The 27,492-nt window shown below is 38.4% G+C and overlaps 1 protein-coding gene across 4 annotated transcripts; it reads left to right on the top strand.

Annotated features, from left to right (window-relative positions):
- Nucleotides 1–4,736: 4,736 nt before the first annotated feature.
- Nucleotides 4,737–19,537, top strand: LOC109056958 (GATA binding protein 2a). 4 transcript variants are annotated; one of them, XM_019074148.2, is made up of 6 exons: nt 4,737–5,091; nt 9,949–10,388; nt 11,658–12,230; nt 14,601–14,758; nt 17,453–17,578; nt 18,481–19,537. In XM_019074148.2, the coding sequence occupies exons 2-6, from the start codon at nt 10,163–10,165 to the stop codon at nt 18,778–18,780; spliced, it is 1,383 nt and encodes a 460-aa protein (XP_018929693.2). In that variant the 5' UTR covers nt 4,737–5,091; nt 9,949–10,162; the 3' UTR covers nt 18,781–19,537. The 4 variants fall into 4 exon arrangements, with proteins under 4 accessions (XP_018929693.2, XP_018929692.2, XP_018929694.2 ...); XM_019074147.2 differs by lacking the exon at nt 4,737–5,091 and adding an exon at nt 9,191–9,599; XM_019074149.2 differs by lacking the exon at nt 4,737–5,091 and adding an exon at nt 9,197–9,599 and having other exon boundaries at nt 14,613–14,758.
- Nucleotides 19,538–27,492: the final 7,955 nt, after the last annotated feature.

Below are 27,492 nucleotides of genomic sequence, written 5' to 3'. Positions count from 1 at the left end.
TCATTTTGTGTTTGATTTACAAAATGTAGACTACACTTAATTGTGATTTTCCACTCGAAGTTAAAGTTTCCCTTTCGTGGTTCACTCCTGCATTTCACTATCACTCCTTTAGTATTCATAATTACTTATTCATTATTACTTTTTCATGCTACTCCCTCTGCAGTGTGCGAACAATTCTATTAGTTTGTAGGAGGTTCAGTTTCTTAAAGAAATTTCCGTCAGTAATTTTCGCGGTTTAAGTTGGTTGCAACCCATGTTGTTATCTGGCGCACTTTTAACATGCAGCTAACAGGGTTTTACTCTCTTTTTTTTAATTTTAGATTTATTTTGTGAATATTTAATACAGTGATAAATAACGACAGTAGGCTACTTGTGTTTTGGTTACTCCCAAAAGCAACTATTCGCGCTTTTTTACTTGAACTTGTATTCTAACTTTTGTAGTACTGAAACTTTGCATATACTTTGCACCCTCTCAATCTTTTGACCCTAACAACCCCCTATAATTGGCATCCTGTCCCTCTGGTCTCAAAAGCATTGTGGGAGCTGAAGACATTGCACTCTGACCACTAGAGGTCACTATATCACAAAGCAAAACGGTTCGATGCGTATAATCACTCATTGCGAGCTACTTGGATTTTTCCAACATAAAACGGGTGATGTAGACAGTCAGTTCCCACACAACTTTAAAAAAAAAAAAAAAGCAATTATCCTGATGAAATTAGCTAAATGGAATGACCGAGGAGCGAATGCTATGCGAGTGAATATGCAGGGACTCGCGGGAAGGGTGAAAATACAAGGTTTCATGACTTTGTCTCTGACCTTTTCGGAAAACGAGCTAATCCTGGGGTATAATAGACTCTGGTGCAGATATGGAAAACGGCTGCTCCGTTATCTGAGTTGCCGAGGAGACCATCAGAGAGCGCGCGCCCGGTGAAGATGCCGATTTATTAAAAGGGGAGTTTGTATATATTGGAAAAAGGCGCTTTTTGTCATAAGTGTCACTCACATGCACAGCGTCCCCCTCTCGATTGTAAATGGAAACCTGTCTCTTTTCTCTAAAATAACAAAATTCACTTCGAGAGCACGGTTAAGCACAGAAATCCATTCTCGTGGGCAGAAAGGGCCTCTCAGTGATCTGTGCTGCACCAACTCCAGCATCTTCTCCAAACTAGAAATAATCATTTCAGCCTTCGCATTAATTCACATTTAACGTAACGATGATGTCTGTCATTTCTATTTTTTCTAAATAATCGTGTTTTTATGTAGGCTTATTTTCAGATTTTCAACTTTATTTTTTTATTATCAGAAAATATATACACTTTGTCACCACTTTCAATTAACTATAAAAAATTAAGACAGCTGCTGTTTTTTTTTTTCTGTTAGCGCGGGAAATTTTAAAATAAATTTGAACTGATGATTTTTTTTTATTCTTCTTAAGCATTATGACGTCTACACTTTCAGGACACGCGTTGTTAATGGAATTAACTAAGGCGTTCATTAGTGATGAAACGAGATCACTGCTGTTTTAAAGCCTAATGGATGGCTGATATTCAGTTACGGGACACTAAACGACAGCTCTACTCCTGGAGATAACTCTAGATCTACTGATGAGAGCTGTTTCCACTCAAACCAAAATGATTTCTGACTAAAGTCTTTCTTGTTTTTATTTTCTTTAAGTGACTCTCACAAACAAATACTAGCCTACACTTTGTGACATGCTCTTTATATGATTACTATAATTATATGAAAAAAATGTTTTTAATTGAAATCTAACGAGAAATCACCTATTAGGGCTATAGGCTATTTGGCCAGTGCCAAGTGTTTTCAGCTCTGTCTTTCAATTAATTTATAGCACTATTGATTTTATTTCCCACAAGAAAGACGTGAAAAGGTGTGTAACGATACTGCTGATATCCACCGGATAAAGAAAGCAAAACAAGTGTTTGGATGAAACAAGCTAATTTCACAACTAATTCAACACGTGACAGATCTAATGACAAGACAGAAAATCACGCAGATACCTATCAACAGTAGCGCTACAATATGAATGAGAATGGCTGCATTGATATGTTAAGCGCGTGTACCTCGGCCCGTCCAATGAACTCGCTCGAAACTCCAGTTAATATTGGCCTGAACACGTTAAATGTGTAAATATTTCTCCTTCGGGTAGCCTATCTGTCTCTATCACCCCTGCGATCTTCCCCCTCAAATGATGCATTAGATGCATTGAATGTATTTGTTGTGGCGGTTTGAAAAGGCGGCGATAATCTGGGGGAGAGAGATAAGAAACACCAATTTATTCAGCGCCACTTTGGACCCTGTTTCCAGCCTCGCTCGGTCCTGACACCTCCAGCGGTAAGCTGATAACGATTAGGCCATTTATTATCTTCACAAAGAACAAAGATTGCCTCACGCCGATGAAATATTACCCCCGGTAATAATCGGAAGGAGAGCACCCTGGCATCTGATGCATGCATATATAAATAATAACTTTAGAACCCTTTAAATATATATATATATATATATATATATATATATATATATATATATATATATATATATATATATATATATATATATATATATATATATATATATATATATATATATATATATATATATATATATATAAAATGATGAGAATATGCTAATATAAAAATGGGGGAAATATTAAAAATAGAGAAAAACCAGCACAAATAAATTGATAATCAAATAAGCTACAACATATTTTACAAGTCTGCCAGAAAACTGAGTGTGAAATAAATGCATATCTTACATAAGAATAGTCTTTGCCTTTCACTATTCAGTAGCACACTTTACTTCGACGCAGTGAGAACTCAGAGACAGCTATGCGCGGCTCTACTGCGCCTTTGATGGACAACGTGAAATGGAAATGTCACCGTGTCTGCCACAGTATGCTGTTGCAAGGAGCAGCCGAGCTTAACACTCGCCTTTATTAGTCTAAAGAAGTTTCGTTTCTTTCTTTTTTTTAATGCGCTGGAGATGCAAGCTCGAGACTGATAAGCGCTTATCTCGCATGCATCATGAGTGAGCATCTTCTGGTCAGATTGCAAAGCTCCTGTAAACCCAGCACCTACTGCTCTTAACGTTTTAACATGACAAAAGATGCATTAATAAGATGATTAATAAAAAAAAAAAAAAAAAAAAAAAAAAAAAAAAACTAAAATAAGTTTATATTTCTTTATAATCCCTTTTTTCTTTTATAATAGTGTTGTTAGAAGTTGTTTTAGTTAATCGTGACATAATAATGTTCGTAGGCCTAATGATATTATTATTTTTCTTCGTTTTCGATTTAAAATAAACGGGAGATTTAGAAAGGCATTTAAGTTGTCATGTAGAAAGAAGCGATATCTTATCTTTACTCATCGTTTACCATTTTAACTTTTAATAAAGAGTTTGCATCTCATAGGACAGTTAACGCTTGTTTGTCTCGGCACAAAAGTTGCATTTAGCAGACAAAAACTATAATTTAGTGCAAATTAAAATTAGGTTATTACACGTTAGAGCATTAAGAGATGTTTCTTCAGTGATTCGCTGAAGCAACTAGAAATGTAAGAAATATTATTTTGTAATACTTAATAAGATATGATTAAGTTGGCTATGAAAAGACATGCCAACTCATGTCATGACATTATCCAGAGTGATAGGACCGATAAAAGCACTAAATAGCAACCGATGAACATTCTTCTTCTTGTCCAGGTTGCACTGGTGGGAAACTCAGTCAATGAGTAGCCAAATACTTATCTTTTTTAAATCTGTTATTCCATCATTAGGCTACTGATAAGTGCAAGACAAAAGAAAAGCCAAGGATTTTGTCGAATTTTGATTTTTATCATAGGCTTATTCTATTGGCGCGCTATTTCACCATCATGATAGCAGCTAAAAGGAGTTTGAGTTTCTAATTTGACTGACTTGAATCCTTCACCGCTCGTGGTCTCTTGGATGTATACAAAACAATAGCTGGCATTGGACATTGTTATTTTGATCATTCTATAATGCAATTAATTCTGTCAGAGTTCACTCCTCTCGCGCTCTCATTGTACGCGTGCACTCTTGGGGGAACCGGGGCGCGAGAGGCTGGAGCTGCACCTGCCCTGCCTGAGCCTCTGCACGCGAGCCCATGGTCTCGTGCCAGAGATTTACCGAGGCTTTGCATCTTTTAAAAGTTGGTGTCATGTGTGAGAGAGTTAAAACTGACCGGGTTGGGGGAAGGCAAGGTCGACCGCAACGTTGCAACATATTATAGACGAGAGCAAGGAGGAATAGAATTCATTAAGACGGGAAGCCTAAAGGCGTCTCATATTAAAAGTGAAGATTTACATATTCACAACACTCAAGCAAACACATCTGCACCATCGCAGTGATTAAATGAGAACGACAATAGAATGTGCAATCGGTCTACTGCACTATTTATGGTGGGTTTAGCTTTCATAATCAGTCCTGCAATCTTTAAACTATATCTTCCGACTATCAAAAAAAATAAAAATAAAAATAATAATAATAATAATAAATTATATGTATATATATAATCAGAATGGAGCCTGCCAAACCTAATAAGAGTGACAAAAGTGCAAATCCTCTCCTCATTGTTTGCCTATGTGAAGGTCAAAATCTAAGAGCTATGCGCAAAGCCTTCAGCGACCGTGTCTTGTTTCATAATTATACGAGTGAGAACAGCACACAAAACAGCTTTTAACCATCAAAGCACTACCCGGAACACCAGATTGGCTGACGCACGGCTACGTTGCAGCAGTCCTACTTTGTGCCTCAAGTTTCGCTATTTCCAGCGAGAGAAAGAGACTGCGCGAGTAAAACAAGATAGAGTACGAGGTGTCAGACACTGCTCCACACCGTAAGTCACTGAAGAAAGATCCTCAGCAAAAGCATTCTGGAAAGACGCTTGGCTGTCTGGAAAGTTTGGCATCGCCAGCTGTGCCCGGAGCCTCAGCGCTTGGCAAAGCACAACGAATCACCGCGACTCTTCCATCAAAGACGGTGCCACACGGAATTGGCCCCAGGACACATATCTCTGCGCAATGTCAAGAGGAGAGAGCCCAGTCATAAACACTGGTAAGATGCGTTTTGCCTAGACTTATCATTCGACACAGCGAGCGTGAAGTCGAGTAATACGAAGCGATTATTCACGCGTTTTAGAGAGGAATTTCAAAAGAGAACTGTACGTCCTAAATGAGCTAATTATGCCGTTTTAGGGGCTGCGTTTTATTCCATTTAAAATCAAAAGAATGATTTTAATATGGTTGCAGTTTTAAATGTTTTATAATAAAACAAAAAGACAATACAATACAATAAATACATGTTATTGTTGTTGTTGTTAGGCCATATTATGATCCTGAATCCGTTATTTGCGTTTGTACGACTGCAGGCATTTTGGGTTATAACAGAAAAGACTAAAACGACAGAGATTGTTACACGTTTTACGTGTAGATCTTCATGTGATAATAATATTAATATAATATATATTAATTATTATACTCTTTTATTTTTAAGGATATATAAAAATATCCTTATAAGGAACATGTATAAGGAATTATAAGGAACAATGCCCATGTTTATCTTTGTAAACATGTTAAAATAAAATCCAAAATATACAACCCAAAATGCAATTCTACTCATTTACACCGCATATAACCATCCAATAATACAAGACATTTTTTATTCATGAAACAAATATATACATATATTAATTGTGATTGTGTAGGACACGATTTTGATATTCAACAATGGCAAGAATGCATAACCTGTTACGAAAACCGTATGAAGTAATTTTCCGCTGATATTTCAATATCATAACGACGACGTTTTTTCCCCCTCTTGAATGATTATAAATGTGAAAGCTAATGTGATGTGTGTGAGTTGAGGAATTAGCTTTCTCTGGAATGCCCCAAGGACGCTTGCGTTAGCCCACCTGTGCTGTTTATTTAAATCATTGACTCCAAGAGCTGTCAACCACAAAATGAGGGCTGGCGCGCTGTCATCGCCCTTCAGATTTATGACTACCACAGAAGCATTTTCTGACTAAACTAACGCTGTCGCTCAGAATAAGAATTTCACCCATATAAGTCGCACAAGACAAAAAGCGGCACGTTAGAATAAACGCGGCTAGAGGCATGGTTTAATAGGCTACTGTACAAATATGAGACTTTGCTTCAAAATAATGTGGATTGTTGGATGAAATGAAGAAAGGATGAGACGCTTTGCTTTCAATCCCTGTTATCCATGCTTCAGCAGAGGACAGGAGGCTTGTGACTTTGCCTGTGCTTGTGTCTGCCCCCGAGTGCCCTGTCACAATCTAATTACCCGTGAGTAAAGGACAATACCGCTTCAGCTGGTCTGTGTCATTCCCCCTATATCCCAGTGCCTGCTTATCTTCACAAACCCTTCTGCGCCCCTCTCTGCCCCCTCCTGCCCTCTTTTAACCCCACGGAGAATGATAAATGCGCGGTGAGGGAACGAACGGGCAAAGCCATTTCATGGCACCTGTTAATTAAGGGAATGATTGCCTCCGATTTCGCGGAGCTTGTTTCCAGCGCTCTATATTATTTTTTATGCAATTATTTTAAAGCGAATTAATGTGACATCACAAACGTGATGTCATTGTCGTCGTCACAGTCACACATGGTGTACGACATAACTTGTGTTACATAAGAAACAAAGTCTTAATCTGCACACACACATTTAAAGAAGAGGGAGTTAGAGTCCTCGGGGGAATCGCTTTAGTAACACCCCCAACCTTAAATGCCTAAAAGGACAGTCTTTTGTTTTAACATTGAGAGCAACAGGATTACCACAGGTATTTAGTTCAAGTATTCTCTAAAGAATATTTAGCCCTAGGTGAGCTGGACCAAGAGCCGTTATTAGCGCTAAAACACTCACAGTATAGCAAATGTATAGCTACTGCCATATTTGCACAACAAAAAGGCGGTACTGACGATGCATCTGCACAGAAAATTACACAAGAATTAAAACAAAAGAAATATTATGAAATTGGTAAATATAATTAACAATTAGGCTAATAATAAAATAAAAATAATACAAATATTTTAATTTGTATTTCAAAATTTCTATTTATTTATTTCACTTTAATACTAATTGCTGAGGAGGGTCACACCTGCGTTTTTAGGCTACATAGCCTAAACTATGTAGCAGCCTCAAGTCCATTTCTGTCTGCATAATCTGGTATTGCACCTTTTGGATGTAAGACTGTGTGTAAAATGGATCAATGCACTGCAAAACTAAGCGTCATATTATCCTGTACATTCTAATTTGTTGGCTTCGGGCTGCTAGGGCTTTTTGTGCTGTGTAGGGCCCCTGGCCAGAATCCAGTGTGTTAAAAGGGGATTTAAGCATCTGGTATTGTCACAATAAGGCCACATAGCCTGTTTAAGCATCTTTATACAATCAACGCTGACAGTAGTTCTGTGGTTTAAGAAGTGCTCAGTGTTGCATTGGTGCCCAAATTGAGTATTTACTCTTCAACTAGACTAAAACTCTCACATATTTTTTATTTATTTATTTATTTTGATGCAAATGAAAACATACAATGCATGTAATTTACTTTTAAACAGCTTTGGAAAAGTCTTTGTAGCCCATCTATATTTTTCTCATCCTTTACCGAAATACTGTGACGTCAGGTCACGGCGTCAGAGTGGCGGCCGGTAGGGGCTCTAAGCTCGCGCTCCAATTATTGCCTGTCAATCATTGCTTCAGAGGAGTGCAAGCAGACTAAAACTCATACTTTTAGTAATAATAATAATAATAATAAGTACATTTTATCAGATAGACACACCATAACTATTTCGAAGGATAGACTATGTTAAAATGTACAAAATTTTAGACCTTAAATGACACTGAAATGTTTTTCGAAAGATAGCGATGCACGAGCTGGAGCTCCCTGGTAGACAAGACTATCTTGTATTCTCTTTGATTGATCCAACTAGACAAGCTAATGAATAATTAATATACACAAAGCGTTGCTACAAGCAGTTAGAGGCCACAGAGCTACCAAAGGTGAGAAGCAGTGATCCAAAGAACACGTTGTAAAATCCACTCTGTTACATGTTATCCATTTTAGAAACCATCAAGAGGATTTTGTATGTTCAGTTAATGTTTAGGCTATTTGAATCGGAGTTTCCGCTGCATGAAAATAATAATAATAATAATAATAATAATAATAATAATAATAATAATAAAATAAAAGGTGTGGAACAGGAAATATAACCTTTTTTTTTTGACTGAACAGGATAGACAAGTAAATTTAATGTTGATGTGAAAGCTGAAACAATTTATTAAACTCTATATGCAAATAAGGTCTTCAGCTGACTAACCTGAATCCACAGTTTATCTAAATGCTTATCAAGCTGATTGGCGACGTTCTGTCTTTCTGCCCGCGGTGAGCGAGCCTGCTGCTTGTTTTGCCACGAGATCATTGTAAGCAAGAATCAACGAAGCTGCCCTAATGGCCACCAGTTGGCTCTATTTGGACCTGCCCATGCGACCTGTCGGCACCACCGAGAGCCGTCCCGCTATTAATATGTAAAGTGACGTTTGATCGCTTGAAACAGCATACAAAAACAGTGTTTTCACAAGAAGAATGTGGTGACAACTAATTTATAACAATTAGACGCGCAAGAACAATAGCCCCCAATTTAGAGACCATAAAATAGGCGATCCTCCCCAATTAATGCCTGAGGTGCTAGGAATTGTGTTTGTTTGCATTAGGCATATATCGCATGTGACACTTCACTGATACAGGTTTTGTTGTTTTAAGCAAATGTTAATGGTCAGGCAACAGGTCCTAATCACATTTATAAATTCTTTAACAAAAGTTTATGATAACCGCAATAGGCTATTTTTTTTATTTTATTATCTATCAACGGAAAATTAAAGTAGCCTAATTGCTGGTTGGCACTGTCTGTAAAAATAAAAGTAGGCCTAGTCTAACCTGTGTAGGTTATTATATTATTATTCGATTAAAAAATACAATTCGTTTAAATATATATTTTTTGACGTTGTGAGGAGTTAGCCTATATAAGACTCCAACTTTACATTCGTAATTTCGGGTCAATCTGAGCTCTTAGTCTTCTTGTAAAAATACAACATTATCACAGATCATCAGTGAAGCTCTAAGAAAGGTAAAAAGATCTCAATAAATTGCTCCGCTGAATGATGGGTCTCTCAGCTCTCTGAGTGTGGAGCACTAGGCCGATAGTCGCCGTGGCAGTTTGGGAAAGCAGATGTCCGAGCCAATGGCAGTCAACGCGATCTGCTATTGGTTAAGAGAGCGATCACTGCCAGTCCGTGACCCCGCCCATGTTCGTAAGATATGGAATCTACTGGCGCCAGTTCCACAGTACACAGGCACAATTCATTAATGAGACTTCTCACCGCTTCGGACAGCCGCAAAGTTTTTAGGAAGAGTTCAACAGTCGGGCTGTGGACAATTTGAACCGGTGGCAAATTACGAATGTCAGCAGACATCTTGAGGATTAACATTCTTTGCACATGAATAACACCGGAAAAATAAACAGGATTGGAGTGCTGAACTGCTAGTTTGCGCCGTGAGTACATTACGATAGTTCTTTGAAACTGCGTACTGTTGAGCATGTAATGCAGCGACTTTACAGTTTGCAACCCATATTTCGAAAACGTTTGTATATAGCCTACATACATACATACATACACATATATGTATGTATATATATATATATATATATATATATATATATATATATATATATATATATATATATATATATATATATATATATATATTATATATTATATATATGTGTGTGTGTGTATAAAAGGCTGTATATACGTATTTAGAAAGATCTTTAGATCTTAGGTCTTGCAACGTTTTAAATAAACTGAGAAACTGAGATGCATCTGTTTGTTATTCTCTTCCAGGTGTTCCTGAGCATTGTTGAGAGCAAAGAAGCAGGATCTCTGTTTCTCCAAAAAATAAGGGCATGTGCACCAACTGAAGCAGTAAACTCACGACACATAATTTAGTAATCTGAAGGACCATAGTGGTGTTCCTGGGTCTGTTAGTGCACAAAAGGTTTTCATTACGCATCTAGAAAACTTTTCGAAACATTTTCGAAGAGCGGACAATTTAGACATGGAGGTTGCGGCCGATCAGTCTCGATGGATGGCCCATCATCATGCGGTACTCAACGGCCAGCACCCAGATTCCCATCATCACGGGCTTACACACAATTACATGGAGCCCATGGCACCTCTTCTACCCCCGGACGAAGTGGATGTGTTCTTGAATCACTTGGACTCGCAGGGGAACCCGTACTACCCCAATTCTCGGGCTAGAGTATCATACGGACAAGCGCACGGTAAGATGCTTCTTTACGTCAAATTTCTCTCGCATGAAGTAGGCTACAGATTATATTTTGATGACAGAATATATCACTATGCAGTTTCCTAGACATATTTATCATGCAACAAAATGTCTTATAAATTACATAATACTAGCCTAGGCTACTTGTTTTTTTTATTAGGCTATTTTAGTGCTAAATGTGACCTTATTTATGAAGCTGTTTGAAATAGTACTGTTACTGCTAAATTATTATTTTTATTCATATTTAAATGTGTAACATTAATGTAAAATCTTAATGCAAAATCTCCATATTTAGCCTATATCGAAAGAGATATTTTGTTTACGTGGTTATTTGGTTTTATAGGCTATGCTTAAAAAGATGTAATAAACCTGACATTGTTGACATCTTTCATGCCCATTTTATATATAAAGCTAGTAAAATTTTAGTACAACAGTTTTGTTCGTATGTAACCGAAAGATTTCAATGACTTTTGCACTCACGGGCTTTGAAGTAGAACGTCTAGTGCGACCTAAATACACGACTGTTTTATCGCTGAGACGTCTGGATACTTAGTAAATAAAGATATGGTAATGTAAATGTTTTTGCTGTTGCTTTGCACAAAACTATATTATGCGTAGGAATATGTAGCTACCTGGCAGTTACAAATCAGGCCTATCGGATTTCTTGAATTGTCATCATGATATGCGTGTTGAAATGTAAAGAATAAGAAGGAAAAGAAAATGTCCAGCGAATGACTTGATGAGGAAAGGGAAGTTCGTGTCAGGGAGAGAGAGAGAGGGGGATCAAGGCACTTCCCGGATGCCAAATCAAAACGAAAATTTCCTGATGAACTTCTTAGTTCAAGCGTGTAATTTGTGCGAACAACAGGCTTTAGTGAGAAGGCTTCGTTCAAAAAACTGTCGTTTGTCGCTTTTGTAAGGAGATTTTACGTCTGTTTCTTGGGAGTAGGCTAGGTATGTTTTTGAGAAAATCACGTCGAGACGAAGGAAAATATATATTAAGGTGTTATCGTGCAGTTTGAACAAACACTTGACTAAAGGGGTGAATCGTCAGCTGCGGGTTTGTGTTGCATAAGTTTAAGTTTTATCTCAATGTCAGGTTTGTATTGTTCGAGAACGGAGTCAACAGGTGAGAGTGAACATTAGACATTTTGTTCTATGAAACAAACTGGTGTTTTGGCAAAAACAGCGGTTAAATAGACATTTCGATGGTAATTTTCATTTCGAATTGAACTTTATGTTCGTTCTGTCTTATATTTCTCAGCTCGTCTCACGGGAAGTCAGGTCTGCCGGCCACACCTCATACACAGTCCCGGTATTCCTTGGCTGGACAGCGGAAAGGCAGCGCTCTCCGCCGCCCACCACAACGCCTGGGCGGTCAGTCACTTCAGCAAACCTGGCCTGCACCCCGCCAGCGCCGGCTACCCGTGCAGCAGCAGCTCCAGCACCGCTCCCGTCTCCTCCCTCACATCCGCAGCCCACTCCAGTCCACATCCCCTCTACAATTTCCCCCCAACCCCACCGAAAGACGTCTCACCGGACCCCGGTCCTTCTTCTCCGACCTCCACCACTGTAAGAATGGATGAAAAGGAGTCCATTAAGTACCAAGTGTCCATCGCTGATGGGATGAAAATGGAGGGATGTAGTCCTCTTCGGGGAAGCCTGGCTATGAGCGCCCAAACACCGTCCACGCATCACCCCATCCCAACCTACCCAACGTACTCTCTTCCCGCGCCACACGAGTACGGCGGCGGTCTGTTTCATCCTGGTACCCTCCTCAGTGGATCCCCTTCAAGCTTCACACCTAAATGTAAAAGCAAGACACGGTCGTGCTCAGGTGAGTTTCATTAAGCTCTGAATCGACCATGAAGTGACGAGTAGGCTAAATGGGCGTATTTAGAGACACATTGGTTTAGAGAACATTATAAATAGCATTAGTTGTCGAAATGTAAGATTTATAAAGAACGAGGATATATGTGTATTTTGTGTAGTTTAAAAATAATTAAATTTAACCAAATAGCCAGGCGTCCTGAAAAGTTTACTGGCCTAGAAAATCTCAATTTTCCATTATCAGTTTTTTTTTTCTCATATAGTCTTATTTTCCCTCCAGACACATCGTTTTAGTTTTATGTGGAGTTTACTTATTTTTGTCTAATTACATGAATTCGACCGCCATTTTGGGAATCTCCCTCGAGGCAACTCTACACCGCAATTTTTTAATTATGACACACACAAGTTTTAGCGGCTCTTAAAAATGGCACACCAAAATACATCACAACTCGAAGGTGTCATTCCCTTTAAAAGACATAAAAGGTGGTTATCATGCATCAACTACTAACCAAGGCCAACTGTTTAGTGTAAACACTCTGTAAAAATACACTATACACTGGTGCTCCACACACAAAACCAAAATCGATATTTTTTTTTTAACAAATATAATTTATTAAATTATTAAATAAATTCAAAAGAGGCGCCAAAGTTACAACATGTATTTTATAGGTTCATTGGATTTTCCCCCAAGGCTAAATTTAAATACTGGTGAAGGAATTTACGTTAAAATTAGATAAATGATAAAGTAATATATATAATTTCAAGGGATCCAGTCAACCACTGATATAACAATTTGGGGGGGGGGGGGGGGTATTTGTTTTTTCTCTGCTCGTTAAGGCCTATTTGGATGAATGATTTTATTTGGCGGGCTGCGTGTTGCCTCATGTTTAGCTTTAAATTTAGCCCTTATTGCACTTAAAACGTTGAGGAGTCACGACGCGCTGGCTCCAGTCATATCCTGTATAACTTCAGCTGAACAAATCACGACATACTCCCGCCTCCACCTACCACGACCCCAATACTAACAAAACCCCGGCGGGGAAGGCCTTCACAGGCGACAGGACCCTGCTGTTTGTGTGCTTATTTATGCACTACCTCAGCTTGACGCAATGCTAACGAACTTTATTTTGAACTATTATTTGTAACACTTTACATTACCGTTACATTACATTATACATATTACTTATGTGTAATTATTATATTATTTCATATGACAAAAGAAACAACAATGTGTAAATACAAAGTGCTTCACAAATTAATGAATAGTAAATAGGCTATACTTTTTAATAGCACAGAAATACAAAACATGTCCTTATCATTGTTTTAACTTTTTATGTATGTATTTATTTATTTATTTAGCCAACCTATGAATGTGGAAAATGCATAGTGCTGAAAATGCTGTTAGGATTGAGTGTGTATTGGTGAATGGAACCATTTTGAACTTCATAGTAAATTGTTTTTGACCATTCTTTACCTGTAGAGATTCAATGCAAACAATCAAATCAGTATCACGAACATGCTTGAGCACTGACAGGAAAAAAAATAAAAATAAAAATAACTTAGAATTAGCGTCACCTCTAATTACTCACCCCATTTGGAGGCCCATTTTCACCTAACACTCCCAGCACCAAGTTTCAGTACATTTAAAATGTGAATGATACTTCAAACCATGTCAAGCCTAAACAGAAAATTGACTGAAAATGACTGAATTACAACACATCACATACACTCCAAAAGAGCATCCATTATCCGGGTTGATTCTTTTCTCTGGTCAGGGTGGGACAGCGACTATCTCACATTATAATGTGAAAAATAGACAGGTACTCAGGGGAGTGAGGAGGAAGAGCATATGAATTAAAGCGCATGCCCTTTCCAGCAGTTTAGGGTGCTTTACTGTGATATGACACCTGAGAATAGAACAAGACGGGACAGCTGGCTGATAAACAGGAGTGGGGATGTATAACGCAGAATCAACTCACATTTTAAACACTTTCTTGTCTTGAAAATGTTGTAGCTGCAAAAATAGACTGATATTTAGTGTTCTTCCTGTAGAAGATAAATGAAAAAGTTGGTCTGTAGGCAATTTAAGAGTAGATCCTGGATGTATTGCTTATTTTTCACTTAGTCATGCTGTGTACAAATTTTTATTTCAACCACAAAAACATGCACTTTTACAAAGTCTGATATCAATTATGTAATACATCCAGCTCAGACGAGAGATTCCAGTGTGGATGTCATGTTAGATGTTGTCTAATTAACTTGGGAGTTGTTTTTCTTTGCCCAGACCGTGCCTTTGCATGACCCTGTGTTCCTGTATTGTAGACATATAGTGTGAACCTCTTAATTATATAAATTTCCCTTGCTTTTCCTCCACTTGAATTCTGCACAGAGGGGCGTGAATGTGTGAACTGTGGAGCCACCTCCACCCCGCTGTGGCGGCGGGACGGAACGGGCCACTACCTCTGTAACGCGTGCGGCCTGTACCACAAGATGAACGGCCAGAACCGACCCCTTATCAAGCCAAAGCGCAGACTGGTGAGTAGATGAGCCCTCCAGAATTCTTACAGTTCCCCACACACGTGAGAAAGAGGGCTAAATAGGAGCACTGAGCAGAAAGCCTGAGCACAATTCCAGGAAAGTTATATTTTCCCTATAATCTTCCTGGAATTGTTTGTCGCCCTCACCCCCTGGTGATCCCCTACTCGGGCCTGTTACAATACTGCTACTATTGCCATTGTTCCCGCTATCATTATTGCTTCTAGTTCTGATACTGTCACTGATACCAATGCCCATGCTGGTACAATTATCACCACTCCACACTGAGAGAAACCTGTTGCCACACTATTGTCTGAGTGCATCTGTTTAGATCTAGCAGTTTGATCTAGTTGTTCTTTTTCTGGGGGTGTTTAGAAAGCCACATGCCATTGGTTTTGTTTTGTGTGGCTAGCTTATGATTCTGGTTCCATTTTAGAATAGCTGCCAGCATGATTATTGCGTTTAATCTTGATGAGATATTTAAAAGCAGATTTTGTTTGTTTGATTTTTGAGCTTAATGGCTTTTTGCATTGAGATGACTGATAAAAAGCAAAACTAAAGTTTCAAGATTTTTTTTTTTTTTTGAGAAATCATTAAGATGTGTGAAAAATCAAAGTTGATTATGCTTTTGTTATCAATCTCCTGTTTTTCTGTGGTTCATGGACAGCTTTAAAAGAAAGGCTCCTGTGCTTTTATTTAAATATAAATCATATTTCGTTGGAATAAAATACCTGGGCCGGGTGACTTTTCAAATAATACAATCTATTGCTCCATTTTACTTTTCACGTAATCTTATTTTATCATTTAGCAGGTGAAACTCTATATCTCTACCTCTGTCTCTTTACTCTGTTATTGAGTCATTTTTGCAGTCTTTCAAAACATGATGTAATATTATATAGAGATTCATTTTGGATAAACAACAAGCAGTTTAATTGAGTGAGACCGTCTTTTTCTATCAGCCATGCGTCATAATTTAATTTTCACTTGGCTAAGTGACCATCAGAGTGTAAGTACAAGTGTCTCAGAGGGAATCTTATTTCCACACTTAGCTTACATACTCAGCACGAGAACCTTGTACTGAATTACAAATAGAGTGAGATATTCAAAGAGGAATCAAAATATGAATTGTATGACTCCCCAGTTTATAATTATGATGATCATTATTATTTTTAGTGGTGGTAGGTGCTTTTCCAACATTTGAGTTTTTTTTCTCTATAGTTTCTCTATTCTCTATATGTTCTCATGGTGAAAAAAAGGCCACATGGTTTTCCATGGAGTCAGTGTGCTGGCCCATGCTTTTGCATTTTGGGCTGAAGTGTTTTCAGAGCGCTGTTCAAAGGCCATCCAGTTGTTTCCTATCCGGATATCTGCCCGGGCCCGATAAGGAAGCCAGGCTCCCGGGTGTTTCCGTCTTCAACAAACCCGGCTGAATTTTCTCTGGCCCCGGCAGGCCCGAATGACATCTACTGTAAAGCGATTATCAGAGCACTATGTGTGAAGGGGCTGGGGCAGGGATTGGAAAATAAATGGATTTATACTCTTTGCTCTCTTGTTTGTCATGCTCGAACTGGCACTGAGTTGAAGTATCGGAATGTGTGTTTTTGTTGTCGTCTGCGTTTTAATTTTATTCATATTGTGTGTGTGTGTGTGTGTGTGTGTGTGTGTGTGTGTGCGTGCGTGTGTGTGTGTGTGTTTTATTATTATTATTATTATTATTATTTTATACAAAAGCTCAATAGAAATTATGTAAATCGTTAACGAACGCAAACTGCAAATGTTATATGTTTCGGACTGCGGGGGAATTGCGTTGTATGCCTATAAATGTTTCTCATTATGTGTGAAAAATGAATCTGTTATGGACAAAAAGCGAACAGAGAATCGATGACCCGGCTTTGCAGTTGCCACGCCCACTGAAGCGTTTGTTGCGTGGCACCAAGGCCGAGCAGTGTATCGAAACGTTATAAATTAATGATCTGTCTAATGTATTTACCCCAAAATGGCAGAATTTATTAGATACAGGTCAGAATAAAACGAATTTCATCAGGCACAGTTTTTTTTTTCCAATCAAGGCACAAATTGGAAAATTGAATTTAGCGTGTTTAAATGCATAGAATAGCCTAGCCTATATTTAATTAACCCAAACACGAAGGCGAGTCCCTGGTAAGAGATTTCATATGTCCAGGCCTTATTTGCTCTAATGTTATTTGGGGATAGTTTTCAAATGCTGTCTGGTGCAGAATACACATAGCATGAGTGAGTCATAATATTCGTCACCGCATCAGATTATTCTCATGAATGCATTTTCTTCAGCCCAAAGCCTATGTAACCCCTGATTGATATTACAGTGTGGAAAATTGAAATGCAGGAATGAGGCTATGTAGTGCATTTGACGATTGGATTGAAAAAATAAAAATAAAAAATCAGCAGCAACAGCAAAGTGATTAAAAAGTTGCATTTATCATTACAAGCTTCCGCCAAGTTAAAATAATGCTTATGCCTTTTTAGACTTTTTTTTACGGTTGTCCAGGAACTTCATGCAAACAGGCTCGGAATTATACGTTTTTAAAATTGCTACAGCCTTTTTTAGATGCCCACGGGATTGTTTAAAAATGTATACCCTACTGTCGTTTTGGATAATGGACGTTTTAATTTAGTACACAGCACTGAATATTTTTTTGATTTTCTTGTCTACAGTCTGCTGCGAGGCGAGCTGGCACCTGCTGCGCGAACTGCCAGACAACCACGACCACTCTGTGGCGGCGTAACGGGAACGGTGACCCGGTGTGCAACGCCTGCGGGCTCTACTACAAACTCCACAACGTGAGTATACACTGAAAGTGACAGCGAAGTGGTCAAGTGGGCGGACAGCTTGTATCGATTGAGGAGAGAGTAGACTGAGGCCGGGGACGCAAAGCCGGCTTTCCCTGTCAGACAGAACCCGTTGGCCGTTTTCGTTTTAGATTAATCCAGCTTTGTTTCAGAGGAGGGCGTTATTCCCAGGAGGGACGGCAGGGCGGGTCTGCCATTCAAGATACGGCGTCAGTTATAGGCTATCAATTCGGAGTTGTCTGAAACTAGCCTTTTTAATGTTAAGCTTGGCTGCGATCTATTTAGCAGACGAATAAATACATTTCACCTTAATGAAACAAGCGAAACAAAGGAGGAAAGAGAGAGAGAGAGAAAAACTGAATTGCGTGACAGCTGAGCTGCTGAATTGCTTTTTTTTCCATGTGTAGTTTTCGTTTGAAATTTAACCCTGAATGCATAAAAGACTACATTATACACTTTGATGTAGGTTATAATTTGTGTAAAATACTAGCTACATGTAATAAATGCGTAATACAATGATTTTTAGAGAACATTTACAGGTTATACTTTTTTTATATATAAAACGCAAAAATTTATATATTTGTGAAAATATGTAATATAATAAAATGATAGATTATTGCAGTTTTTCTTGTAATGTCATATAAAGCTTCTAATATTCTGTTCTAGGGTGCATTTCCCAAAAGCAACTATGGTTGTAAATTCAATCGTTAGAGTTCAATAGAACTAACGATTATAAATGGCTAATTATGCTTCCCTGATCTACTGTTGCTGTTTCCCTGGTTAATTTTCTCAAACGTCCATTTAATTTATGTTAATCATGTAGTTCAAGACCTCCATCCTTTTTTTACTTCCTCTGTGCTCATCATTAACCTACGCTATCTGTTTTCTTATAGGTCAACAGGCCACTGACCATGAAAAAAGAGGGCATCCAAACACGCAACCGAAAGATGTCCAGCAAGTCCAAGAGGAGTAAACGATCTGGCGAGGGTTTCGAGGAGCTCTCCAAGTGCATGCTGGACAAGACCTCTCCGTTTGGCAGCGCCACTGCTCTGGCAAGCCACATGTCACACATGGGCCACCTGCCACCGTTCAGCCATTCCGGACACATGCTGCCCACACCAACTCCCATTCACCCCTCATTCAGTCACCCTCACCATTCCGGCCGCTCTCCCGCCTGGGCCGAACCTCACTGAACACTCACACTCGCTCGCATCCCCTCGACAGGGGCCTTGCGTTTGCTCCTCCATACTGAAAAAAGCAGAGGGGTTCGTGTTGGGCTCGTTCCTGCTTGGACACTGCCGATGAAGGTTTCATCTCATCAACAACCACGTAAACTTGTATAGAGGACAGTTCACGCATTTAAAAAGCACCTCTCCCTTCTGAGGATCCTCACAGACAGAGCAGAGGGTGAGAGAGCTGTCTTTGCTTTTAGCTTTCTGTTACATTTTACTGAGTCACTTTGGTACTGCCCTGAAAGAGAGGATGTGTCTTTGCAGATTCACTGTGGCAGTTCCTTTGAGAACGGCCTCCTCAGAAACTCTCTAGTTAAGGACTAGCTCTGACTCTCTGCGTACATGATAAGTCAAAGACAGAGAGACGGAAAGAGAGAAGACCACTAAGTTTATCCCCCCCAACATGCTGGAATACACTCCCCTTGGGCATGATTCCCTCTGAATGGACTCTATGGATACGACATACAAACAAAGAAATGTTTATAAAGGTTCATTGTTGTTATCGTTATTATTATTATTATGATAATTTATTTTCACTCTTTATCTCTTATTTCGCTTTCCTCAGAACACATTGTTATATTATAAATATTATTTGATTGTTATTGATAAAAAATAAAAAAAAAACACTGACCTATCCTAGCCAAGGCGATGTTGCTGAGCTGTACGTTTTTATTATTTTCCATTACACAAATAAAGGAAATAAAGTTTTAATACTTAATCTTTTCCCTGAGTACTGTGAAAGCAAAGTGCAGTCAATCTTCTTCTTAAATGGAGACATTTCTGTGGCTACAGGTGGGTTTGGACATTTATGTTTCTGATTCCAGGGCATCATGCAGTATTTCCAAGCAGTTACTGTAGTTTAATATGAGAAACGCACACAAATGCCAAAACATGCACGAGGCCAAACACAAACACACCCAAGTGCTCGGATACGCTGCTGTTCCATTTATTATGTGTCAGAGGGAATTTCACCTAAGCATCGCTGACGGTAAGCGGTATCAGATGCACACGCTAAGTGCTTGAACTGGTGAAGAAGGAGACCTCTGTGGCATATAAGCCCCCCGGGGTGCTTCGGTTTGACCCAGACAGCAGTCTCCAAACACTGGGTAGAATGGGGGTTCCAATCACATGCAAATGCAAAGAGCCATACTGTACAGAATGCATTTAGATAGACAAATTTCTATGTCCTGCTTTTCATCTGACCTACTCAACCGCTTTGCTTTTGGCTTGTCTTTCTGGAGCCAAAGAAAAAGTAAGCAAAAGGACAGCGAGTTTTTGGTGGGAGAGAGAGAAATTAAGACCAAAAAGAGAGAGAGAGAGAGAGAGAGAGAGAGAGAGAGAGAGAGAGAGAGCAAAAGAGAGAAGAGGAAGGAAAGGCAATCAGTCCAGTCCATGAACAAACATGTGGGGGGCAGTTTGGAGCCTTCTCCCACAGATGTGCTTGCAGCTGAGGCTTGCAGGAAACAGCTCTTAACCCGGTCTCATTTTCCAGCTATTTAACCCAGTGCAGCGACTGAGGAAACCATCAGCCCAGCCAACAGTTAATGAGAGAGACCCAACAACAGCACAGACCATGCTGAAGAGGGCCGACTTCAGGTCAACACTGACTCTTGCACAAGTGCAGATATGCCCATCCCCCATCCAAATGATCACACACCCCTCTTTTCTATTCTATTCTATTCTATTCTATTCTATTCTATTCTATTCTATCATTCATTGAGTTATCCATTTATTAGTGACTTGATTAATCTTTTTGTGTTTGCTGAAAGGAAATCACTAAAGGTTTTCTTAAATGCCTATTACCCCAAAATAAAACTGCTGTCATCATTTACTCACCCTAATTTTATTCAAAACATAATATTTCTGTTAATCTACAAAACACCAAAAATTACATAAAATCATTGTAATTGAGAGGATTAAACCAAGTCTTCGGAGGAGACACAATTGCTTTATATGATTTAATTTAGGACTTTATTAATATATAAACACTGATTAGCACACATCGGCAAGCATGTCAAATATGGTAAACAGAAGCTCAGCTGTACTTGCTTGATGCGTGAGAACAAAACAATTGGTTTTTGAGCATCAATCAAACACATTTGAGCTTCTGTTGAACACTTTTAGAAAACGGATTCCATATGTACTTTTTAAAATGTGTATTTGTGGTTTATATATAAATCTATTCACCTTCATGTTGTTCCAAACCTATGAGACATTCTTTCTTTTGAGACAGGATGCAAAAAAAAAGAAAAGAAAAAAAAAGATATTTTGAAGAATGTTTCAAGTGTTTTTTGTCTATACAAAACAATTCTGGATTTCAAAATTTTAAATTTAACTTTTAGAAATTTAACTTTTAACATTTCTTATCAATTATCAAATAATTTAAAGACCAAATTATGTGAGCTATTACTTTAATTACACACTACTTTTATATCTGCATAATCTTACTGTGTCAACAACTACCTAATTTGTTTCTATTTTTATTTCTCTTTAGGAATTTATGCGAAACATTACTTAGATGGCAAATAACACAATATGCTTAAAAAAAGAGAGAATAAAATTACTAATTAAAAAAGACAAATTTTGGTCATCTAGAAACCTGACAAGATGTATTTAAATAGTGAATAGATAATCTCTCATAAAGTCCACAATATTCCGCCTCACAGTTTAAAAACCTGTTTTTGTAGTCTTTGTAGCAATAGTCCATGACTGTAACTGTGCAGCTGCATTCCTGCTGTGTGTTTGCCAGTTGTAGATGCCACTGGGCTTTTCTGTGTGTGGGTGTGTGTGTGTATGTGTGTGTGTGTGTGTGTGTGTGTGTGTGTGTGTGTGTGTGTGTGTGTGTGTGTTTGTTGTTGTTCTATTTGGCCAGGCTCCCAGAGCATGAAACATCCAACAAACTCAAACAGGGCACTCCTGAGGGAACTAGCTGTCTTCCCCAAAATAATAATGGGATCGGGCTGCGTCAGAGAGACGGGAGAAGGAAAAAGAGAAGCTTTATTCAGCATAGAGGCTGAGGCACCGTGACGTGCTCACGTGGGTCCACGTGTGTTCTTGTCCTCTCCGTCAGCACATGTGTGTTTTCATATTTGGCCATGTTCAGAGTAAAAAACTAGCTTAATACTAGTATAACAAATACTGCACAGAATAGACTGTACACATTTTTTTTTCAAAAATAGCAAGTGGAAGAGTAGGAATTATGCAGTATATAATGCAGTATCTATGATATGCAGAATCTATGAAGTATAAAATTGTCCATGATAAAGAATATAATGTGATAATGTACTCTTTGTATTCATATTGGTTTCATATGGTGACACCACATGACTGATTTCTTTAGCCAAACTGTTTTTGAATATTAATAGTAATCATCCAGCATTTTCATTAATTTTGTAAAATGTCTTAATCTTTGACAGTTAAGAGTCATCGCTGTAATTACAGTTTATTCCTCACACTGGAAACATAAGGTCAGGTCAAGGACAGGTTTCCATTTACTTTGTTGTAGTACTGCAAATATAATACATCGTGCAAGCATTCTAGGCGTATAGACTGCCTACTAGTCTGTTCTGAAAATATATATCTTAAATAGTTATGCTAGTATGCTAACATGCTATTCCAAACATATCCTCTGACTGCATTTGCATATGTGACAGAGGCCAGCTAGTAACTTCTGCGCGGGTAAACTTTAGCATTCTCAGTAAGATTCTAAAATGTTCATTTAGGAAAGGATTTGTGAATGATCGCGAAGAGACACAACTCATGCTGTACTGTAGGTCACATGACAATGTCAACTTGATGAATGTAGAATGTCCAAATTAAATTAACTCTGCACACGTTTATACTATATATAGAACACTTTTTCAATGCTCACAAAGTAATGACATACAGAGGAAGTAGGGATTTTGAAAATATGCAGACAGGTTTCTGAATACAAATGGCTGCAAAGCATCAGGGGACAATAAACAATATGATTAACGTGACAGATGGAGGCTAGGTAAGATCTATGTAGCCTACATGAAGAGTGCTCCACAATAACAACAATATTTTACTTCTAAATGAAGACACCTAAATTATGACTAAAAAGCAGCACGATTTTATAGTATAGCAGAATGAAAGAATGGAGACTTATGACTAAGGCTTCAGAAACAGCATGGTGGCCTCTCGTCTCCGAGTCATGAGAGCTTTATGAGCTACAATCAAGAAAAGTCTCCTCTTCTTTTCATCCTCTCATCCTTCCCTTCCCCTCTCCCTTCATCTCGCTCTCCTGCCCTCCCTCACTCCCTTCATGTATTTGTTTATGTATTAAATTGAATTAAAGGAATCAAAAGGTGGCGGGGGCTGTGCACACACAGACTCGAGTTATGGAGCTAAAGATGAAAGCGTAAAGAAGCGAGGAGAGCGGTTCAACCGCAGGTCTCTAGCAATGCACAGGGTCAGACGCTTGACCTCATACAAACTAAACACGTTTTGCCCTCCCTTTCTCTTTTGTTCTCTCTCATTTTCTCTGTCTCTCTTTTTTTTTTGGTCACTATTTCTGCAGCCCGCCAAGGAAATAAGGAGTCATATCCTTAGAGGAGAGAAAGGAATTTTACTCATTCCTAAAGCATTTTCATTGTCTCCAGAATAAATCGTTTTTTGTGTCAGTGGTTTAAAATAAAATGTTTCTACAACACATGTCCTTGTTCTGCGACCACTCATGTGATGGCACCAAGCATATTTGCTTTAGATTTAAACAATTTTACCTGAGTTAACCAAATTTAAAAACACAAACACTGAAGTGACCCCGGCCTCCACTGTGTTTTATTACAGATAGACACTAGAGAAAGAGAGAGGAAGGAAAACCTTTTCACTCTTGGGTTCTCTGTTGGAACCACTGCAAAGGTCACAGGGCTCTTTCTGATGATGGTGGGGCATCCCAGATCACACACTCACAGCCTCACCTACACAAACACACATGCATGCAAATCACACATTGCATTAGTTAGGTATTATTAGCTGAACTTCCTCTTTCAGGTCTGACATAAATTCATAGAAATATGGTCCCTTGGTAATGAAATGCCAAGCACGGGGTGGAGTAACGGTAACTATGTTCAATAGCCTGAGAAAAGTAAGTAGGAGGGTATGCCGGTTACAGCATGTATTCTTCCATTGTTTCTCCCCCAAGAGAAACATTCATAAACACACATTAACATAAAAATACATACATTGGGGTCCAAAAGTCTGAGACCACAAATCTGGGATTCAAATTGTAACTAATCACATAAACAAATTTGTAGTCAATTTGCAGGCGCTTTTATCCAAAAAGACTTACAATTGGGGGATACATAAAGCAATTCTTCTTAAAGTGGCAAACAGACACAGGAAGTGCTTGTAAAACCAAGTTTTAGACATTGTTCAAATGAGTACAAGCTAGAAAGAGAAGGAATAAATAAAGAGAAAGACTTTTCAGCTGTAGCTTGAAAATTGTCAGGGACTCAGCATTCTGGATAGGCGTGGGAAGATCATTCCACCAGCCATCTCCTTTGATGGTCTAATGTTCTTGCATCATCTGGAGAACATGATCAATAGGTTTTACAAAAACTTGTGGAGTTTAGAGTTCAACTTGAGTGCTGCTGTCATTAAAATTGTCATGTAATGGTAGTGACATTTCATTTTTTCAGTCCATTCATCAAATCCGAGTGAACGGTGGGACTTGATTCTCTTGATCAACTTGATCAGCAGTTGTTGATTGGATGGAGGCAGATCTTAAAGCAGGCTTGCAGTCGATTCTATGAAAGGGACGGGGTTCAAGCAGACAAAATGATTGCTGAAGTCCACCATACATTTACATAGAGAAGTCTGTCATTTCAATAACATTTTGATTAAAAATTATGGGTTACACTTTATTTCGATAGTCCTCTTTAAGCATTCTACTAACTATATGCATCTTTGCAACTATGTCAACTAACTCTCATTAGATTATTAGTAAACTGTTTGAGTTAGGATCAGATATTAAGCAGACAGTCTATTAATACCGTAATGACTGGTAGTTAACATGTAGTTCCAAAGTTATGTCTAGTTAGTAGAATGTCTAAATTGGACTATCAAATTAAACCGAATTAAAAAAAAAATAAAAAATCTTTGACAGATGAATCGCACATAGGGTCAATAGATGGGGGAATTTTCAAATCATGCCAACTTCACAGAAAGGGAGAACAAAGTAAATTTTAAAATCTGAAATTCATGCTTATTTCTGAATGTGCTCAGGTTGTTGAGATGATAATATGATCTGTCATTTAAAATAAAGCAAAATAGAAGTATTTTTAGTGTTGGATTTTTGGAATAATATACTAACCTTTCCTGCTGAATAGCAAACTGGAGGAAGCTGGTCCCTCATACTAAAGGCCAGGACAAAGCCAAGTAAAAACTGCAGGTTCTCTCTCATTGCCCTTTACTGTTATTCCTCTCTAGTTTCCTGTTCACGTGTAAGGCAATTGTTTATAACTTGCAGAATGGGCGAAAGGGAAAGTTACAGCTAAAAAAAAAAACTACAGCCAAAGTATTTATTAATCTGACTGCAGGAAGAAGACAGGGAAGCACTTTTGGTTTCACTTAGGATGACTGGCTGATACACAGTGACGTGACGTGACATACAGCCAAGTATGGTGACCCATACTCAGAATTCGTACTCTGCATTTAACTCATCCAAAGTGCACACACACACACACACACACACACACACACACACACACACACACACACATCAGAGAAAACACACACACACCTGGATCAGTGGGCAGCCATTTATGCTGCGGCACACGGGGAGCAGTTGGGGGTTCAGTGCCTTGCTCAAGGGCACCTCAGTCGTGGTATTGCTGGCCCAAGACTCGAACCCACAACCTTAGGGTTATGAGTCAAACTCTCTAACCATTAGGCCACGACTTCCCCAACTAATGCATTAGAAGTAAATGTGAGGGGTGCTGGCTCATATTAAAAAAATTCTGACACAATGCTAGATTGTTGTGGGTGGTTGCCAAGGCATTGGTTTGTGGTTTCTAAGAAATTCTGGGGGGTTGCTAAGGTGTTTTGCATGGTAGCTTACCATCCAATAAGATAAGCTCATCACAGATTCTTTATAATATTATAGTCTCTAGCAATAAATCAGGTTTAATGTATACCTAGGTTTTTTTTTCTTATATCTCTACACGTTTTATCATCTGCCAAGCAAACTTTGTAATTTTGATTGCTTATTTAGCACATTTGTCAGCATGATTAAAGGTAGTATTCATACTTGTAAAACAAACATATTAAAGGTTAGGGGGTTTATTTAAATCCATTAATGAGCAACAGTGATGCTTGACTTAACAAACACCTCTAAAAACAGTAATAATGATTCATTTACATGCAAAAATAAAATTCCCAAAACAAAGACCATCATCAGAGATCAGAGAATCTGTGATTGCTTCTAAGAAATGTATTTCAGGAACAAACCAGATGCAGGTATCAGCATTTCACTTTCTTTCCATTCTTCCCCCATTCTTGTGCCCTTTCTTTCTCACTTTCTTTTCACTGATTCATACTGTACTTACAATATGATTAAACCAAACCACTATACCACCAACAAACCCCACCTCAATACTGCTGGTCTTGAGCCCTGCAGAGCACATTCCTCACACGTGCACACGTGTGCACACACAATCTCACAAAACAGGAAGTGAAAACATTAAACAGGAAATACTTGAATTGTATTATTAGATCTGAATAAGCCCCAAAATTTGTCAAAATTGTGTTAAATGCAGGGAGAAGTATATATATATATATATATATATATATATATATATATATATATATATATATATATATACACACACACACACACCCACCCACACACACACACAAACACACACACCCACCCTATATATATATATATATATATATATATATATATATATATATTATATTTTTTTAATGGTCCACGGCTGACTGATTGTCACAATTGGTTGTGCGAGCCTGCTTTGCAAAGACAGTACATCTGTATGGCTGAGAGATACAAAGGATGAAAGAGAAACATGTCATGTAGAGAGAAGTGAAAAACATAAAAAGGAATAGAGAGTAAGGGTTTCACATAAATACTCGTGGTTAAGGGACACTTTTATTACCTTTTGTGGTTTTCATATTGGGGTGAATTATGCAGAATATGTTGAGATTCTGAGTACTCTGAAGGTTTTGTGACACCCATTTCCCCCATGTGTCCCTACATAATCATGAAGCTTCAAGGCATACGATGTGATGTTCGACTTTTGGTTTGTCCAGTATTGTGGACAAGGTCCAAAATTAACATTTAGTATAAATTTCCACAGTACATCTCTCACATCATTTACATCATAAGTGTTATTTTTGGACCCTGGGGGAAAAAAAATCATAAAAATAAACTCGGATACTATCCAAAAAGTTTTTGTTTCTGCCTATGTTAAGTGAAACCCCACTACAGAAGAGGCCTGTGCTTGACTGTAAAAAAAAAAAAAGTCTAAAGTGAGAAGGTGTGGTCCTGGTCCTGGTCCTGACTGTGCTCTGTGAGAAAATGGGTCGGCATGCCCACCTGGGACAGGAGTATTGTATCCTTTCTCTACATAGTGAAAGCCAGAACTGGAATCTTTCTTTGGAGGAGGCTCATACAGAAGCTGTGAGACAGCT

Source organism: Cyprinus carpio, chromosome A11 (genome assembly GCF_018340385.1).
Source record: "Cyprinus carpio isolate SPL01 chromosome A11, ASM1834038v1, whole genome shotgun sequence".
NCBI lineage: Eukaryota > Metazoa > Chordata > Actinopteri > Cypriniformes > Cyprinidae > Cyprinus > Cyprinus carpio.
Note: the sequence above shows the minus strand (reverse complement) of the source record. Positions and strands in the feature narration are given on the sequence as shown.